The sequence below is a fragment of the Xenopus laevis genome, chromosome 4L (assembly GCF_017654675.1).
Source record: "Xenopus laevis strain J_2021 chromosome 4L, Xenopus_laevis_v10.1, whole genome shotgun sequence".
Taxonomy (NCBI): domain Eukaryota; kingdom Metazoa; phylum Chordata; class Amphibia; order Anura; family Pipidae; genus Xenopus; species Xenopus laevis.
The window spans coordinates 134,678,336-134,697,696 of record NC_054377.1 but is presented as its reverse complement, the minus strand read 5'-3'; the positions used below and the strand labels follow the sequence as shown (position 1 = coordinate 134,697,696).

General features: G+C 41.9%; 1 protein-coding gene across 4 annotated transcripts in view; it reads right to left on the bottom strand.

Annotated features, from left to right (window-relative positions):
* The window catches only part of abtb1.L (ankyrin repeat and BTB (POZ) domain containing 1 L homeolog), a 32,983-nt gene extending 29,557 nt beyond the window's left edge, over positions 1 to 3,426 (bottom strand). For 2 of the 4 annotated variants that reach the window (XM_041590839.1, XM_041590840.1), the window contains exon 1: positions 3,128 to 3,426. In XM_041590839.1, the coding sequence (XP_041446773.1) occupies positions 3,128 to 3,183 (56 nt within the window). In that variant the 5' untranslated portion in view covers positions 3,184 to 3,426. Of the gene's footprint in view, positions 1 to 2,904; positions 2,960 to 2,987; positions 3,007 to 3,127 lie in introns of those variants that run through there. The other 2 variants (XM_041590842.1, XM_041590841.1) reach the window with 2 other exon arrangements.
* Between the last annotated feature and the right edge of the window lie 15,935 nt (positions 3,427 to 19,361).

Genomic DNA, 19,361 nt, shown 5'->3' with positions numbered 1-19,361 from the left:
TGGCTGATCTATTGGCAATAAACTGCTTCAGTAGCTTTCCTTCTCCTATAAAGAACAGTACTCACATCCATTTTATCAGTATGGAGTAAAGTAGAGATGTGAATGAGGGTAAAGGCTCCAAGCCACAGCCTCACTCACATTTGTAATGGGACAAGCGACTCTTCTACTAGTCATGGCAACACTCCTCTCCTAACTCACAGTTTATGGAGGGCTCCCCTGGATGGATTTTTTTTTTAATACTGATCAAGGTATTACCAATGACACGTCATCCTCTTGTTTCAATGCATTTTCAGATGGTGCTACATGGCAGATAATAAGCTGTGACTTTTTCCCTCCTTACTAGTCCCTGGCATATAATTAGTTGTTCTAAAGATCTGACTTGCTTAAAAGAACCACAATAAATGTGCAAGTGGGTCTCTCAGGCCAATGTATTTCTACAGTACCCAGCAATAAAAACCTGTTTTTTACCGAAGTGCCGTCCTCCTGTTCATGTATTTACTGTTGGCATTGGGGACACTGCGGACTGAGCATCCGGCACCACAATGGAGCAGCTAAGTGGTGGTGAGTTGAATCGGTCCTAATTGGTTTCGTGGTCTCTCAGTTTAGTTGGTTTAGTCATGTATTTAACATTTGCATACTCCTCACAGCCATTCATTAGTATGGTTGGCTCTTAATATTGAACATTTTAATAAGATTGGGCTTTCAATAATCCAGTTACACGCAGCAACCAATTAGATAACAGTTTTCCTCTCGCTGCATTAGACTAAAAGCTTGATTAGTTTCTGTGGCTTAAAGAAAAATGAAATATAAAATCGTTGGGGGTGCCCAAGCCTCACCAGCACCCCTCTATCTTTCCACTGGCAATACACCCTCAGTAAAATCCTTTTTCCTTAAAGAGATCCCACTACCCCTCCTTTGGGACAGGGAGATCTCGCTATAGCTTCACTGGTCACAAGGCCTTTAGTTAGCACAATCTGGTCACAGGCATCAGTGGAGTCTCTCTATGCATCGCTCAGTCACTGGGCCTAAACATCAGCTCTCCTTTCATATGTTCCCTCTAGCAGGCTGCTCTCATTGAGTATTTGCTGCATGTATCTAAGATAGGCTTCTCTCAATTATTTTTCTCGCATGCCATAGGTCAAACAGGTCTCATTGAACTCTCTACTAGTAGCTCTCTGAGCTCTTTCTTGTGTCTGAGCATGACTGCTCCATGTGATTGTTTTCTCATATGCTCTCCCACTAGGCTGGACTCCATGGGTTACCTCTCTCTAATACCAGGTTAAGTTGCTTTACGTTATGTTACCATGCGCTCTTGACTTGTATGTTGCAGTGAGCTCTTTAAGATATCTCTAGAACAAGCTTTTCTTTTTCATCTTCCTCTTTCAAGCCTTTTATCATGCCTATGTCAGTGTGTGCTCCCTTTCTTCGGCCTGGCTTCTCTTAATAATCTCTCGTTTGGTTTGGCTAGCCTGCTCTCGGTGAAGGCCTCTCCCTTAAGGTGCTCTTGATGTGTATCATTAGGCTAGCCTGCTCTCAACTAATGTTCTTTCCATCTCTAGCATTCACTAAGTGAGCTCCCTCTCACCCCGACATTAAGCCAAGCTCTCAGGAAGCTTTCTAAGGTCACAAAGCTCTTAATGGGACTCCCTCTCACCCAACATATCAGGACAGGTGGGACAAGCTCTCTTTTTGGCACTAGTCTATATTAAATTAAAAGAAATTTCTCTTCATCTCTCGAGCTGTTACTGTCCATAAGCTCTGCACCCTAAGCTTTCAGATGACAGTCCAAGTTGGCGATCTCATCATGTCCATATCCTGGGGAAAGGGTTGTCAGCTCACTTGTCCCTCGAACAAGAACTAATAATTTGATCTTTCATAATGAATGGCAGAAATGAGATAGTAAATTTGCATCTGCCTGATAAGCTCCCAGCCAGCAAGGTAGTGTAAAGCAGTTATATACAACTTTCAGTGTTGGACTGGTGATATTCATGGGGGCCCTTAAGGTTAGACTCTCTTATAAGCGCTAAGTGGATGGGGTTGAAAATTGGTGCACAAGAGGTTAATGGGTCACCCAAATTTCTTACTGGAACGAAACCAGGGCCGCCATTAGAAATCACAGAGCCCTGTACAACAAAATTTTCGGGGCCAGGGAGATCCCGCCAATCCAACACCACAGTTAAAAGACCACACAGATGGTCAGTTTCCCCCTATAAGTTACAAAAAAAACATTGGTGCCATGGACACCCATAAAAGTTTTTAAAAAATCATTGTTGGTCAGGGCCCCCCATAAGATAAAAAAAACACATTGTGGCAGGGGCCTATAGAGTATTAAAATAATACATTGGTAGCTAGGTTTTTAAACAAAAAGTAGAACTGAACTGGTGGCTTCAGGACTTGAACTTTGGCTCCTTTTGTGACTTCAGGTCATTCCGTGGCTTCGGGATTTCAACTTTGGCTCTTTTCGCGGCTTCTAGACCTCAACTTCGGCTCTTTGCATGACTTCGGGACTTCAAGTTCGGCTCCTTTCGTGACTTTTCGGCGGTTCTGGACTTCCGAAGAGGCGGCACGGCTTCAGCGCTGCCAAGGGGAGCCTGGCTATTTAGAAAAGTGCACCACAGCCTGGCCCCCCTTTAGGCCTGGGCCACTTGTACCCCCGATGCCAGCCCTGAATTCCAGAAGCCATTGTCCACTGTCTGAGACAGCAGCCTGGCATGTGAGTGGGACTGAGAGATGCCCTCCATGGCCCACACCCAGGAAACCTATCCACTGGCAAAACTAAAATGTACTGGACCCCTCAGCAATTGCAGGATAGGGATCCCAAAAAACTTTTGCTATAAGACAATATATATTAACCCCCCCCCGGAAGTGACAGGGTCTGATTCCCCTACAGTTCCACCCACTTACCTCACAGAGACCCCTTGTCTGTGTCCCACTGGTAACTACTCCTGCTCTGCACTGATATTATTATATACACAGTAGAGACTAACCAAAGGCCTTGCGGTTGTTTATCCCCAGCTCTGACGCCAGATGCACGCTGGGAGTTGTAGTTTGAGAAGCAGCAAGTTCCATATCCCTGCGCCAGACCTATTTACCTATGTCCTCCTCCCCCCCAGACGTAGCTGCTCACCGCACTCTGAAGACGTCTCCCTTTCTGCAGCTGCTGAACAGGTCGCTGGTGTCCATTGGCCCGGGCCCGGCGCTGGGCGGAAGGAGCGGCTCATTGACCCGGCGGGTTCGGTGCGCAGCGAGCGGAACGCCTGTGACAGGCTGCGGAGGGACAAGAGTTTGGGCCCAAAGGAGAGAGCTCTCAGCGCCGACTGCAAACAGCTGAGCCCGCTACTGACAGCCTCGAAAACCCGCCCAATATTCAAGCTCCCACCCTAACAGCCTGTGAAAACTCCGCCCACGATCAGTCTCCTACTTCTAACAATATGTGAAAACCCCGCCCTTGACCAAGTTCCAGCCTACCAGCAAAGCTTGCCCCGCCCACCGCAGCATAGTTAATTTACATCTAATCTCCGCCCAATAATTATTCCCTTCCCAGAACACGCTTAGCACTGCCCAGGACGCCCCGCCCCCAATCAGGAACATTTCGTGCTCTTCTAATAACCTGCAACCAATCCATATCAACCATGGACTCAAATTCCTATCAAAACACGCCCACTCCATAGATAATGCATAGCCCCGCCCCAAAATTGAAACGAGGCTAGTGTCTTCCTTTTAGGAGAGTTCCACCCGGAAGCCTCCTGCTATAGGCACAGGCGAGTTGTTGGTGGGAGTGGCTTCCTGTACTAACATTCATTAAAGGGCCAGAAGCACCAACAAAAAAAATACTAGGCAAACTGACCACTGAAACTTTTTTAACCGTTTTGTAATTATTTTATACTTATTTTAAATAATGTGCGTGGGGCAGTGGCATGTTACTTTTCCACCTTAGATTGCCTTTTCTGCTTTAGGTCCCTTAAAGAGGTTGTTCACCTTTAAATTAACTTTTAGTATGATGTAGAGAGTTATATTTTAAGACAGTTTGCAATTGGTTTTCATTTTTTATTATTTTTAATTTTTGAGTTATTTAGCCTTTTATTCAGCAGCTCTCTAGTTTGCAATTTCAACAATAAGGTTGCTAGGGTCTAAATTCCCCTAGCAACCATACATTGATTTGAATAAGAGACTGGAATATGAATAGGAGAGGGTCTGAATAGAAAGATGAGTAATAAAAAGTAGCAGAAATTATACATTTGTAGCCTTACAAAGTCTTTGTTTTTTAGATGAGGTCAGTGACCCCCATTTGAAAGCTGGAAAGAGTCAGAAGAAAGATGCAAATCTCTCAAAAACTATAAATAATAAATAAAGTCCAGTTGAAAAGTTGCTTATAATTGGCCATTCTATAACATACTGAATGTTAACCACCCATTTAATATCTACACTGAGCCTGACTGCTAATGGTACTTTCCAACACAATCTTTGTCTCTGCTGAGCTGCTGAGCAGGATCCATGAGTTCCATTAAAGGGGAACTCCCCAAAAAAATTACTTAAAGGAGAAGGAAACCCCCTGGGCACAAAACCCCTCCCCCTCCCCTGTGTTGCCCCTCCTCCCCCCTGTCTTACCTGTCCCCCTGGGCAAATGCCCCTAACTTGTTACTCACTCCTCTGCGCAGGTCCTGTCCACGGAGTTCACAGTCGCCATCTTCTCCCACGCGCGTCTTCTTCCTGCTTGACCGGCGTCTTCTGGCTCATGCGCAGTAGGAACATTTACCGGTATGGATCCACTGCGCATGCGCCGAATGTCACAAAGGGAAATCGGAAAACTTTGTGACATTTGGCGCATGCGTAGTAGATCCGTACCGGTAAATGTTCCTGCTGCGCATGCGCCAGAAGACGCCGGTCAAAGCAGGAAGAAGACGGCAACTGTGAACTCCGTGGACAGGACCTGCGCAGAGGGGTGAGTAACAAGTTAGGGGCATTTACCCAGGGAGACAGGTAGGCCAGGGGGGAGGAGGGGGGGGCAACACAGGGGAGGGGGGAAGGGTTTTGCGCCCAGGGGGTTTCCTTCTCCTTTAAGCTTTTTGAAAATTAAACATAATTTCAAGCAACTTTGCAATAAACATCATTTAAAAAATATGCAGACTTTTCATGATTTTTAATGGTTTCTGACAGTTCCCAAAGCCTAGCCCCCTGCTCTCCTGCTGATCTGTCTGACTACTTTGCTGAGCTGACTGACTACTGTTACTTTGTATCAACAGCCATCTGTCTTCAGCCTGCATCCGCCAAACTCCACAATTCCCTGCTCACATGATTTCAATAAGTAAAGGAACATCACAGTGCAATGCATTGTGGGTTATGTAGTTCCTGCATGTTGTCTGTAAGCTGTGGAGAAGTTGTTACAATTTGTAACATTAGTATTTAGTCCCTCCTTCCCTGCCAGGATTTCAAATGATACAGAAAGAGAAGAACTGCATTTCAGCATAGAAAATGGCATTTATTCATACTTTTTGAAGAAACTAATAACTGTGATGAGTATATTAGGGGTTTCTGTGTTATGTATGCCTCTTTATCAAATTTTGGCTTGGAAGCCGGAGTTCCCCTTTAAAGGCAGCTGTTAGAATTGATACAATAGTTACTAATATTCCCACAGATGCTGCTGAGAAATGGATCAACTAATGAAGCAAATTGTAACAGTTCAGAATCTGCACCTTGATCACTGAGCTTCCAGACTGGAACATTAGAATTAAAACTTCAGTTTTGGAAAAACAGTAAAAAAAAAAATATAACATGGAAAAACTCTTTATTTTTGGTGAACAATCTGAAAATAACTGAAGTGAAAGATGAACAACTCCTATAGAGGGGTAAGCTGGCAACTGTACCTTCAAAGCTCTCAATAACAAAGTCCCACCTTCAATGTCAGACTGGGGTCTCTGGGGCCCAAATGCCTTTTACTTCCTCCTTGTGGAGACAATTGGGAGAAGGAGTAGGTCCCACAGTTCCCAGTGAAGAGCAGACTTGGGTTAGTGGGAGCCACAAGGTTTTATTTCACTTCATCTAAAGCCTCATCTCCAGGTTTACTTCAAATAGACCATTTGCTCCTCGTATGACCTTGAACTTGCTCCTGCCCTAGTAGCCTCATTGCATGCCTCCAGTGTCCCACAGTTACCCCATAGTGTCAGACATTCTCATATCCTTAATTGTTCCCTTCAATCTCATTGCAAAGCTTCCACACTCACCTGCCAACGAAACAGATATGGGATATCCCATAGCACATCACATTCTACTGAGCATTTCCTCCTCACTATCAGGCTTTTCCTAACATATACTCCCCCCACAGCCCCATATCTTTGTATGCCCTGTGTATCAACTCTCCCCACCCTATAGATTGCAATCCCTTGTGGACCTGGACCCTCACTGTCTAATGCAGTGATCCCCAACCAGTAGCTCGTGAGCAACATTTTGCTCTTCAAACCCTTGGAAGTTGCTCCCAGTGGCCTAAAAGCAGGTGCTTATTTTTGAATTCCAGGCTTGGAGGCAAGTTTTGGTTTCATAAAAACCAGATGTACTGCCAAACAGAATCTCAATATAGGTTGACAATCTACACAGGGGCTACCAAATGGCCAGTCACAGCACTTATTTGGCACCCCAAGGACATTTTTCATGCTAGTGTTGCTCCCCAACTCATTTTACTTCTGAATGTTGCTCACAGGTTCAAAAGGTTGGGGATCCCTGGTCTAATGTATCAGTTTTCTGTAGCTTATGCACCCTTATGTACAACACTGTGGAAAATGGAGGAGCTTTATATGTAAATGTAATAATAATACAGGAATATGACCTATTATGCAGAATGCTTGGGACTTGGCATTTTCTGGATAAAGGATCTTTCCTTAATTTGTATCTCCATACCTTTAAGGGATGGCTCATCTTTAAGTTAACTTTTAATATGTTATGGAATGGCCAATTCTGAGCAACTTTTCAATTGGTCTACATTATTTATTTTTAGGGATGCACCTAATCCAGGATTCGGTTTGGGATTTGGCCAGGATTCAGCCTTTTTCAGCAGGATTCGGATTTGTCTGAATCCTTCTGCCCGGCCGAACCGAATCCTAATTTGCATATGCATATGGAGGGAAATGGCATGACTTTTTGTTACAGAACAAGGAAGTAAAATTTTTCTCCCCGTCCCACCCTGATTTGCATATGCAAATTAGGGTTCGGATTCAGTTCGGTATTCGGCCGAATCTTTCACAAAGGATTCAGGGGGTTCGGCCTAATCCAAAATAGTGGATTTGGTGCATCCCTATTTATTTTACATAGTGGTTGAATGATTTGTCTTCTTCTTCTGACTCTTTCCAGCTTTCAAATGGGGGTCACTGACCCCGTATAAAAACAAATGCTCTTTAAGGCTACAAATTTATTGTTAATGCTACTTTTTATTAATCATCTTTCTATTCAGGCCTCTCCTATTCATATTCCAGTCTCTTATTCTACTCTATTTCTACTCTATTTAGGGTAGGCACTCGGAGAAATCCTCCAGACAGAAGTAATAAAAAATTGGTCTTTTTATTGAGGTACAAGCGTGGATCACAACCTTATGCGTTTTGTGTTCTCATGACACCTAATCATAGGCTCTTATTCAAACCAGTGCATGGTTGCTAGGGTAATTTGTCCCATAGCAACCAAATTTCTGACATGGCAAACTGGAGAGCTACTCAATAAAAGGCTTAATAACTCAAAAACTCCAAATAATAAAAAATGAAAACCAATTGTAAATTGTCTCAGAATATCACTCTCTACGTCATACTAAAAGTTAACTCAAAGATGAACAACCCCTTAAGTCTGATGAAAATCAGTTAAACAATGAACCCAGTAGGGTTGTTTTGCCACCAGTATGGTGGAAGATGGCCATCCTGTAATTAATAACTTTATGGATATAGGCAATTTCAGAATAATGTGAAAGAGAAAAAAAGATATCCCTTTTCAATCAAATGAACACCAAGAACAAGTGCTGAGTCCCTAATGGCCCACATTTTCTATTCAAGCGACTTAAAGAAGAACAATTGTCCCCTGCTAGTGTTTCTATATTGTGTTTAACACTTAGGGGCAGATTTACTAAGGGTCGAATTTCGAAATTAAAAAAACCTCGAAATTCAACGTTCGAATTGAAATCCCTCGACTTCGAATATCGAAGTCGAGGGATTTTTACCATATTCGATTGATCGAACGATCGAATAGAAATCGTTCAATCAAACGATTAAATCGTTCGGATCGAATGATTCGAACAATTTTTATCAATCGACCGAAAGATTTTTATTCAATCAAAAAATTTAGAAAAGTGCTCTAGAAGGTCCCCATAGGCTAACATTGCACTTCAGTAGCTTTAATTTGGCGAAGTATAAAGTCAAAGTTTTTTTTTAAAGAGACATTACTTAGATTATCGAATGGTCGAATAGTCGAACGATTTTTACTTCGAATCGAAGTCGAATGGTCGAATATAGCCTATTCGATAGTCGAAGTACCCAAAAATTTACTTTGAAATTCGAACCATCACTCGAGCTTAGTAAATCTGCCCCATAAACTAATTAGCTCCTTCTATGTTGCCTTTTTCCCACCAAGTTAAATATATAAATAATTTAAATTGATTAGTTACCCTCTGTTGAGGCTATTAAATGGTTAAGTGTAAAGTTTGATAAAGTGATTCAGTGCTGAATTAATGCTTGAATAAATATAATTAATTTTAAATGAATTTTAAATTGATTATATTTATTATTAGCTTAAGTTTGGACTGAGCTTGTGGGACATCAGGAAAAAAACCAGCGGGCCACACGAACCCAGACCTGCTCTCTCCCTAGGTGCTGCACCCTTACCTCCCCAATCACTGTCGCAATCAAATAAAATATGGTATGCAAGAGGAAGGGGGGCGGAGGGGGTCACGGCTGGGGGCTCAGAGGCAGAAGGGGGTTGTGACTGGGGGCCTGGGGGTGCAGGCCCTGGACACCTGTCTGAGCTATTCTATTACAGGTAATGCAGAGAATCTGTGCTGATTACAGAAAATAGATTCCAATAGGGGGATGCAGAGCTTTGGAAATGGGGCCCATTGAAGGCCAATTAAGGAGATATATGTGGCTGATGCTAATGTATGCAGTGTACTGAATATCCCGGGTCTCTGATTCCAAAAAATATCTTATCCATGAATTGATCCATGAAAGAACTGTTGGAAAGAATTTCCACTGATCTTTTAAAGGAGATGGAAAGAATCATTGCAGGTTATTTACAAGGCTCCAGTGGGGGCACCTTAACTTGATCCATTTTAGGGGCTGCAAGTTAAAAAACAGATGTGATGTACTACAGAGGAATGTTGGTGGGGAGAAGTGATTGCATGTGCTCTAGGAGAATGTTATGGATGTGCTGTTACTTTTTTCCCCAAAGCAATACAAATGAAAATAGAAATGTGAGCACTCTAATATCCAGCAGATGTCAGTGTTGGCTTTGATTTTCACTCAGTGTTCTTTTATTAATTCAGTTGTCCGTTACAGCATGTTCTTTAATAGCTCGTGGGAAAAAAAAATGCAATATATTTGTGAAGGTAAAATCATTGTACACTGGGGATAAGAACAAGCTGATTTTTATGAGATAAGATGCCGCCACTACCACTGGAAGCAGCAATTGACGTTGCCAGCCCTGGATAATCATTCTGTTGCAGCACAACAATCACATTTCATTTAGTTAATCACAGGCCTATTACAGATTCAGGTGGGACCTGGCATCTTCATGTAGGGATAATAAATTATTACTTGTACTATTTGGAGAGAAAGTAATGAATCTGAAAGCCTGTGCTAGTTCCAGCATCATATGAAAATAAGGCAATGGAAACCAAAGAGGGGCAAAGAGATGAGCAGAATGGTGCCTTCTATATTAATGTGCCCTATAGGAGAGGTTTGCACTCCTTCTTTTGATTTTGTCTCCCTTCTTTTGGACAGTAATTATACAGGCCCAACAAACATGGTTATCTATGTCAGCCGCATTTAGGTCCGCATTTTAAAAATTGAACCCTGGGATTAATGGAGGAGAGTCAAGAGGCTAGAGGGCCCCTGATTGACATTTCAAGATGTTTGTGAAACAGGTCGTCTTCTTTAAGTTTTGGGGGAGTTGGAGCCAGAGGAACTCATACCAGTGGTGTAACTATAGTTTTACGGACTCAGGTGCAAATTTTGCCCCAGCCCACTCTCCCATCACCCCCCCCACCCACACACACACCCATGAGTCATACCCACCATACTTGTTAGAATTACTGCTGTAGTTCAAGGAGTTTCCACAACGCTAACCATTACCTTGAATTTTTGCCAAATTCTCTTTGTGCTGGGGACTCCATCCAATGCTCTGGGCCCTCCTAAACGTTCAATCAAGTCCTACATTTTGGGCCAAGAAACACAAATCTGGATCAAGGATCTAGTTTGTCCCCCAAATTCCTGCCCTTTGGGCCTGGTTCAAAACCAGCAGACGATGTAGTGTATTGAAGTGATGCAAAGAGTGCAGTTCTGCAGGCTCCCATCAGTCTCAGCATAAGGTCTGACTGTATCAAAGTGGCGCCCAATCCAACAGGGCTATACACGGCTCTTTCCATAGCTGACTTTCCTCAAAGTAGCATATATGGGTCCCCTAGTTGCAAGACTACTGAGCATGATGGAATTTTAGTGTAGCTTATATGGCATCCCTACTTTAACCACCATGCACTATTATATTTACAGCAGGGAAAGGCTGCCTAATCAAAAACTATCTAGGATGAAGAAATCTATCCAATCCTGCGACTGCTGAGGGGCCCCCGGAAATAAAGGGGCCACTAGAACACTGATGATTAATAAACAGATTAAATTTTATTAATAAAAAATGCCGTATTACTAGGGGGAGTTTAGGGGGATCTAAAATGATTTTGCTGTGGAGCCCAGTAACATCTATTACTCTACATCTATTACTTACATAAAATGAATAAAATCATAGAGAGAGAAACATTAAATCTTCCTGGGTTTGTCCACATTTCAGAGCATAAAATTAACATATACATAGTTAAAGGGGTTGTTCACCTATAAATGAACTTTTAGTTAATGATGGGTGTCCCGTCGAAAATTTTGCAAAACTGCGAAAAAATTTGCGAAACTGCGAAAAATTCTCGAACTCATTGAAGTCAATGGGCATCAACATTTTTTTACGCACACTACAATTTTTCTCGCTCCAGATGCATTGAAGTCAATGGCCTTTTTTTGTCATGGCGTTTTTTTTGTCCTAATGCAAAATCAATGGGCATTTTTTTCTTATGGCGACTTTTTTGTCATAATGCATTAAAGTCTTTTGGGCCTTTTATGTCTGCGACAAAATTTTGCCACATTTTTGGGATAAAATTCCCACATGGAAAAATGCGAATCCATGGCTGGCAAAAAAGATTCACTCATCACTGCCTTTTGTATGATGTAGAGCAGTGATCCCCAACCAGTAGCTCGTGAGCAACATGTTGCTCCCCAACTCCTTGGATGTTGCTCTCAGTGGCCTCAAAGCAGGTGCTTATTTTTGAATTCCAGGCTTAGGAGGCAAGTTTTGGTTGCATAAAAACCAGATGTACTGCCAAACAGAGCCTCCTGTAGGCTGCTAGTCCTCATAGGGACCATCAATAGCCAATCACAGCCCTTATTTGGCACCACCCAGGAACATTATCATGCTTGTGTTGCTCCCCAACTCTTTTTACATCTGGATGTTGCTCACATATGAAAAAGGTCAGGGACCCCTGATGTAGAGAGTGATATTCTGAGACAATTTGCAACTGGTTTTCATTTTTTATTCAGCAAATTAGTCCAAATCCCTAACAACCATGCATTGATTTGCGTAAGACACTAGAATATGAATAGAAGAGGCCTAAATAGAAAGATGAGAAATAACAATACATTTATAGCCTTACCAGGAATGCACCAAATCCACTATTTTGGGATTCGGCTGAACTCCCGAATCCTTTGTGTAAAATGCTACCAAATACTGAACTAAATCCTAATTTGCATATGCAAATCAGGTTTGGAAAGGGATAAAGAGAATTGCGCACTAAAATGTTTTTTACTTCCTTGTTTTGTGATGAGAATTCAAATCCTGCTGAAAAAGGCTGAATACTGAACTGAATTCTGGATTTGGTGCATCCCTAAGCCTTACAGAGCATTTGTTTTTAGATGGGTTCAGTGACCCCCTTTTGAAAAACTATAAACGAAAAAATGAAGGCCAATTGAAGTTGCTTAGCATTGGCTATTCTATAACATACTAAAAGCTAACTTAAAGGTGAACCGCCCCTTTAATGCACCCATACAGGGCCGGATTTACATAGCGGACGCCCCTAGGCCCACTGCCATTTGTCGCCCCTGTCCCCTACCCTTTATTCGTGCAAATTTTCATGGAGATTGTATCTCCAGCGCATCCCCAGTGTTTTCGAACCAATGTGGGTGTGGTTGGGCAGCATGCCACCCCCCTAAAATCCTGCCACCCTAGGCCCGGGCCTAGGTGGCCTTCCCACAAATCCGGGCCTGCACCCATATGGTACCTACAGTTTATTTGCTGTCCTTAAATGTAGATTAATAATCAAAAATTATCTTATTTTCCCAGTTAAATGAATTTAGAAGTTTGGTGGGTGCAATAGGAGGACAGGTTAGCCACAGTATGCCAATTCTGATGTAGGTTGCTCATTCTGAAAACTACTAATGGAAGAGATAGTTATGAATAGTGATGGGACGAATTTGGGGCGTTTCGCCAAAAAATTTGCGAATTTCCAGCAAAATTCGAGAAACGGCAGAAAATTCACGAAACGGCGCCGGTGTCTCGTTTTTGAAGCCGGCGTCTGTTTTTTTTTATGCGGGTGAATTTTCGCAGCGGTTTCAGGAATTTATTCGCCAGCAACGAATCACGGGAATTGGCCGCAAATTCGCGCCTGGCGAATAAATTCGCCCATCATTAGTTAAGAATCCACTTAGACACAATCCACTTTTACTCATACCACTAATGTTGCGTAATACGATGGCACACAACAAAAGCCCAATGTGTAGTGAACCCCATTGAACCCCTCTTGAGCGCTACATAAGTTATGACACCAGAGCACACAGGACTTTGGAGAGCACACTTTGTATTTACACACATAATCCAAAACTTCCTCAAACCTGACAAAATGTTTGCACGGGACTACAAGAACCGAGAAGGAATGCTGTGTATAATCGTAGCATTTAGTTCTCCTTTAATGTGACTGGTATGAAACACAAGTCCATGGATTGTTTTGTTGCTTAAAAAGAATAAAAAAAAACACAACCCTACATAAGCAGAAGAAATTATCACAAACCAGAAAACACAATTAGTTTCTGCCTTTGTAAATATCAGCTAGACATTATACAGTCCTAATAGCATTACACTTGTTTCCTAAATTAAAGCATTATCATAAAGCGTTAAAGTGTTACGGTGGGAAACCTATACAATTAAGGCCTGGATTTCTCCCCCAAGGTGGTTTGATCCTGTAGATACTCAACAAATCTTTGGGAAGACAATGTTCAAGAATTTATACAAGTTAAAGCTACATTTAGTGCATTGTAGGCCATTTCAAACAAGAAATGTTTGGGTGCAGGTAAGGGATTGGTATGCTTCTACTACAATCTCTAAAAAACTATTGTGCTACCATGACAGTATTAAACTATTACTTTTAGGCTTGTGGGTTTGCTTGGATTTGTAGCTGAAGAACAACTGGAGGGCTGCAGCATGAGCAGTGTTCTGCCACGGAACCAAAACAGTTTTGCAGATGAAAAGCACTAGGGTGCAACGTCTTGAGCATGAATCCAGTGGACCTTAAAGGTCATCATGCAGCACCCTCTACAGCAGTTTTCCTTGGTCTCTAGAGATGGGTCCCCCTCTACGGGATCAGCTTCCTCCCTGGATGTATTGTTGATCAGTGTCTCCCAACCATCTACCTGATGAGAGGTGCCACCATTGAGGCTTGTCTTTTTCTCTTGCATTTCAGATTGACCATCCCTTGCTACATACAACGTGGGGTTATCATGGCAGCCATTTTTGACAAAATGTTCCTGCACGTGCCATTTCAAAAGAAAATGTATCAATCAGGCTTAATGGGAAACCCCCGTGAACATTGCAGCTCTCTATAAGTTCAAGCACTGCTTCTAGAGTCATCTACTCACTATGTTTTTCAGTTTGGGCAAGCGTCTCTGCCAACAGATTTATATAACTCCTGCAACAATGATCATTACACAAATGGATCCAATAATGACCAAGACAATAAAGAGTATGCCATAATCACGGCGGAGCTGGCTGGGATGTGACAGGCAACTAAAGGTGGTGGAGTAGCCTTTGATGCCGATCTATGGGAAAAACAGAAGATTCCGCAAATGATCAGTTCTCTGGTATTCTTCAGCAACAGTGTGATGAGCAACTCTCTCTGTACTTTTCCAAGAGACATCTGATGCCTCCCTGACACCTGGGAGATATAGTTCCAGTCCTGTTTTTTTTAAGGTTATTGGCACACTGATGTTTTCTCTGCTGATATATTTCACCTGATTGACAAGCACCAAAACTGCCCATTTCTTACCATCGACTTGAATAGAAACTGATGACCGTATTAGAGCTTTTCAGTTTGACGATCCTCTAGGGAACCAAAATATGCCCATTGGAGGAAATGTCCCATGTGCCATTGTCCTAAGAATGTATTAGCGTTTCCTATATATTATAACCTGGAATAAGTTGCTTAACAAGCCAGGATTGGATAATCACCTCCCTGATGACATGGAACAAAGGTGTCTATGTATGCACAGATTTGATTGGAGAGTTTGGCCAAATTTGACCTTACTTCCCTGTCATCTGGGCATCTATGGGCACCTCAGGTGGAACCCATTAAAGACCATCCTGTGATCCTATTAGACTGCAGTCACTCTGTCAGAACTTAAAATGGGTCCCCAACCTTTTTAACCAGTGAGCAACATTCAAATGTGATGGAGTTCGGGAGCAACGCAAGCATGAAAAATGATGGACTATCTGTTTATACTGTATTAGACCATTGGAGTAGTACTCACCTCAGCAAGTTTTCTTTTGATGTCTCCTAAGGCACTGAACACATACTTAAAGGGCTACTGTCATGGGATAAAACATTTTTTTCAAAATGAATAGTAATAATAATAGTGCTGCTCCAGCAGAATTCTGCACTCAAATCCATTTCTCAAAAGAGCAAACAGATTTTTTTATATTCAATTTTGAAATCTGACATGGGGCTAGACATTTTGTCAATTTCCCAGCTGCCCCCAGTCATGTGACTTGTGCCTGCACTTTAGGAGAGAAATGCTTTCTGGCAGGCTGCTGTTTTTCCTTCTCAATGTAACTGAATGTGTCTCAGTGGGACATGGGTTTTTACTATTGAGTGTTGTTCTTAGATCTACCAGGCAGCTGTTATCTTGTGTTAGGGAGCTGGTTAACTTCCCATTGTTCTTTTGTTTGTCTGCTGGGGCGGTAAATGGAGGGGGTGATATCACTCCAACTTGCAGTACAGCAGTAAAGAGTGATTGAAGTTTATCAGAGCGCAAGTTACATGACTTGGGGCAGCTGGGAAATTGACAATATGTCTAGCCCCATGTCAGATTTCAAAATTGAATATAAAAAAATCTGTTTGCTCTTTTGAGAAATGGATTTCAGTGCAGAATTCTGCTGGAGCAGCACTATTAACTGATTCATTTTGAAAAAAAAATTTTTTCCCATGACAGTATCCCTTTAACAGGAACCAAACCTAAAAAAGTTCAACAAAAAAGAACATTGGTGAGGAAATGAGAGGATCATTGGATAATAAATATTTAGTTATATGCGATACACCATATAACATGCCTTTGCTAAAATCATCATCATTTATGTATGCAACACCAGCAAGTTATATGGCAATTTACATGAATTTATAGTAAACAGGGGTCTTACAATAATATAGCAAACAAGTACAAGTATGGGATCCGTTTTACTGGAAACCTGTTAAACAGAAAGCTCTATATTACAGGAAGTTCATTTGACAGATTCCATTTGAATCAAATAATTAAATTTTTTTACATTATTTACTTTTTCAAAAAGTAGCTTATACTTGATGGCAACTAAGATATAATTCCGGTCCTCACGTGTCACCTTCAAATGCCGACTTCCGGGTTCCGGTTTTATAGACTTGCATCTGCTCGCCCCTCCCCTTTTGCAATGTCATTGTGACGTCATTGGCGGGCGGCGCAGGTCTATAAAAGGACCCCGGAAGCGCGGGTGCGGGCTGGAGCAGGGCGGGTTAGGGTCGGGTGCGGGTCAGGAAAACCCTGACCCGCACATCACTACTACTCAGGGGCATAATTACAGAGGAAGCAGACCCTGCGGTCTAGGAGGTCCAGGGTGCCCCATGAGGCCCAAGTCATGAGAAATTTCAATATCTATTGATAGAATAAGACAACCTTTATTATGTTTTGGGCCCTAAAATTAATATACTGTGGGGCCCAGTAACATCTAGTTATGCCGCTGCTTTAGCTGTTGGATGTATTGGTGTAAAAGAGAAAATATTTAATAATTAAGGTTAAAATGCTCCCTAAACCTCCTGCCAACTATATTGCTGAAACTATAAACAATATTACAATAAAAAGATTTTCTATATTTATAAAATCCATACAATTAATTGGCAGAGACTTGTGATATGCCCCATAGTCCTACCTAGTACTGAAAATGTCATATTCAAATAGCAGCAAACAAATATCAAACCCCCCCCCCCAACACACACAAACACATAAAATCACACAACCTCTTCTGGACATTTAATCCAGACTGCAGTTTCCATAGCAACACAGGGACCCTCAAATATGTTTAATAAAGACAGCAGCCCATTGCCATGGCGACTCCTGGCCCCCAAGGGGGGCTCCAGCTTATGCATTCAGTGATTTAATTTGGGGAGAGACCTGCAGAGTTGTGAACCGCAACAGAAATGTACGGCAGTCGCAGACAAATAGAAGGTGTAGTGAGAAGGGACCAGACAGTGGCAGTCAGTTTAATGGGCACAGCTGGAATGGGGTGATTTAGGCTCAAAAACAGGTATTTTCAGGTCACTGATCTCATTGACAGTTGGTACCTGCTGTGGGTTTGGGTGTTTCAATTCCTGCACAAATTTAAAGAGTCTGCCAAGGGTGTCAGTATCTTTAGTACAGAATTGTTTCAATAAAATGTTATTGCCAATATTACAATTATGTGTTTATTTTACAATGCACGTAAGTACAAAATTACAAAGTTAGGATCATCGAATTGCCAAGCCAACGTGTCACATCTAGATATGCTTTTCATGGATAAAACAAAATTGCATTGCTGTGTCTTATCCCTCTCCGTTACATATATTATTATAGGATCACCCCGATAACGTCCACCTCATATCGGGGAGAGATCCATTCATTTGGCGCCATCGCCAAACTAGCGGATCTCTCCGTGTATGGCCCCCTTTACTCCTCTTTACTCCCTGGAGTTCCAAATATTAGAGCTGTTGGGTTCAATGAACAAAAAGGTGCATACCGTGCATTGCCCATAATACTATGTGCGATGCTGGGCGCCTTCCAGTGACGTCACCTGGAAGGCGCCCAGCATCGCGCACGCGGAACAAACACAAAGAACAGCTTCCACATCTTCCCAAGTTACTTCTGACCCCCTTGGGACTTTCTTTGTGCGGACGGGTGCATACAGGGAGAGCCTCCAGGAGGACGGTGCATAGATATGCTTTTTATAAACTTTTGCCATGTGAGTGCATTTTAAGTTTTGTTTTTAAGAATATTAAAAAGGTATTTTTACACTATTTGCTGCTGCATGTTGATTCACAGTTTATACAAGGAGAAGCGCTTTATGATTTTACGTGAGTACCCACCTAAACAAGTTTTTAAGGAAAGTTTTTTTAACTCTTTGGTGGAGGTCAATAACAAATGAGGGTAACACATATATGGTGAAACAATTGGTCTGTTTCTCACACAAGAGGTGGCAACATCGTAAAACAATATTACCCTATTGGCCTGTTTGTCTGTCTCCCGTGCCTTTGGCGCTGGCTTTTCTATTTCAGTGACAAATCCCACTGTTACAGAGACAACAATGCTACAAAAATCAACATGTACATCAAAATTTATTTCTATTACTACACAACGGCACAGAGATAGTCATTCAGTGCTACAAAGCAGCCAAATGTTAGGCACCTCCAAGTGAATGTATTTACTTACCTGAAACCCCGGGCGAGTGCTCCTATCAGCAGAAAACTGCACCGGTCCGGGGTTATACCAGTGAGCACCACGGAGCCATCCTCTTCCGGATCAACCCCAAGTGTGAAACAACTTTCCTTCTCCTTTAAGCAACACTCAGATCCCAATTGCTTTGATGCATCTCTAACACAAATATTTATATACACTATATACAGTAACGACCAACACAAATATTAAAGAAAATTTGAGTAAATGAGAGATCGACAGAATATAAAAAGCAGGTTTACCAAATAAAGTGCATGGAAGTGTTAATCATACTTACACAGTCAATACCATCCGACATGTTGGGGCAGATGTATCAAGGGATCCCTCGAAATTCGACTGGGGAATAGAATCGAATAGGGAATTCGGGCGAATTTACGCGATGGCGAAAAGTCGAATGGGCGAATATTCGCCCAGAGAATAGTTGAGCAATCGAATATTCGATCAGAGGATTTTCATTAGATCAAGTGATCGATCGAATGCCTTTTTATTCGATCAAAAACATAGACTTTCCCATAGGCTTTTAAAGCAATTCAGTAGGTTTAATCTGGCGAAGTAGGCAGTCGAATGATTTTTAAAAGAGGCAGTACTTCGACTATCGAATGGGTGAACAGTCGCAACGTTTTTTTCGTTCGATCTATTCGAATCATTCTACTCAGGCGAATTTACGCCAATTCGATAGTCGAGGAGCACAAAAAACTCCTCGAAATTCGAGTTTTTTTCCCTCTATTCATTCACCCGAGCTTAGTGAACGTGCCCCATTGAGTACGACATAATTTTTCCCAGCTAAATTAATCCTGGGAGCTGATAAAAAGCAAAGGGCTGCTGTAATATTATTTTCTTTATTATTTTCAGGTAAATGATTGTCTCCCATGCTAAGAAGACTATAATATCTTTGTTATACAGGTATGGGATCAGTTATCCGGAAACCAGTTATCCTGAAAGCTTCGAATTAAGGATGGCCATCTCCCATAGACTTCATTATAAGCAGATAATTCTAATTTTTCAAAACTTATTTCCTTTTTCCTCTGTAATAATACTAAGATTTAATTAACCCTTATTGGAGGCAAAACAATCCTATTGGGTTTA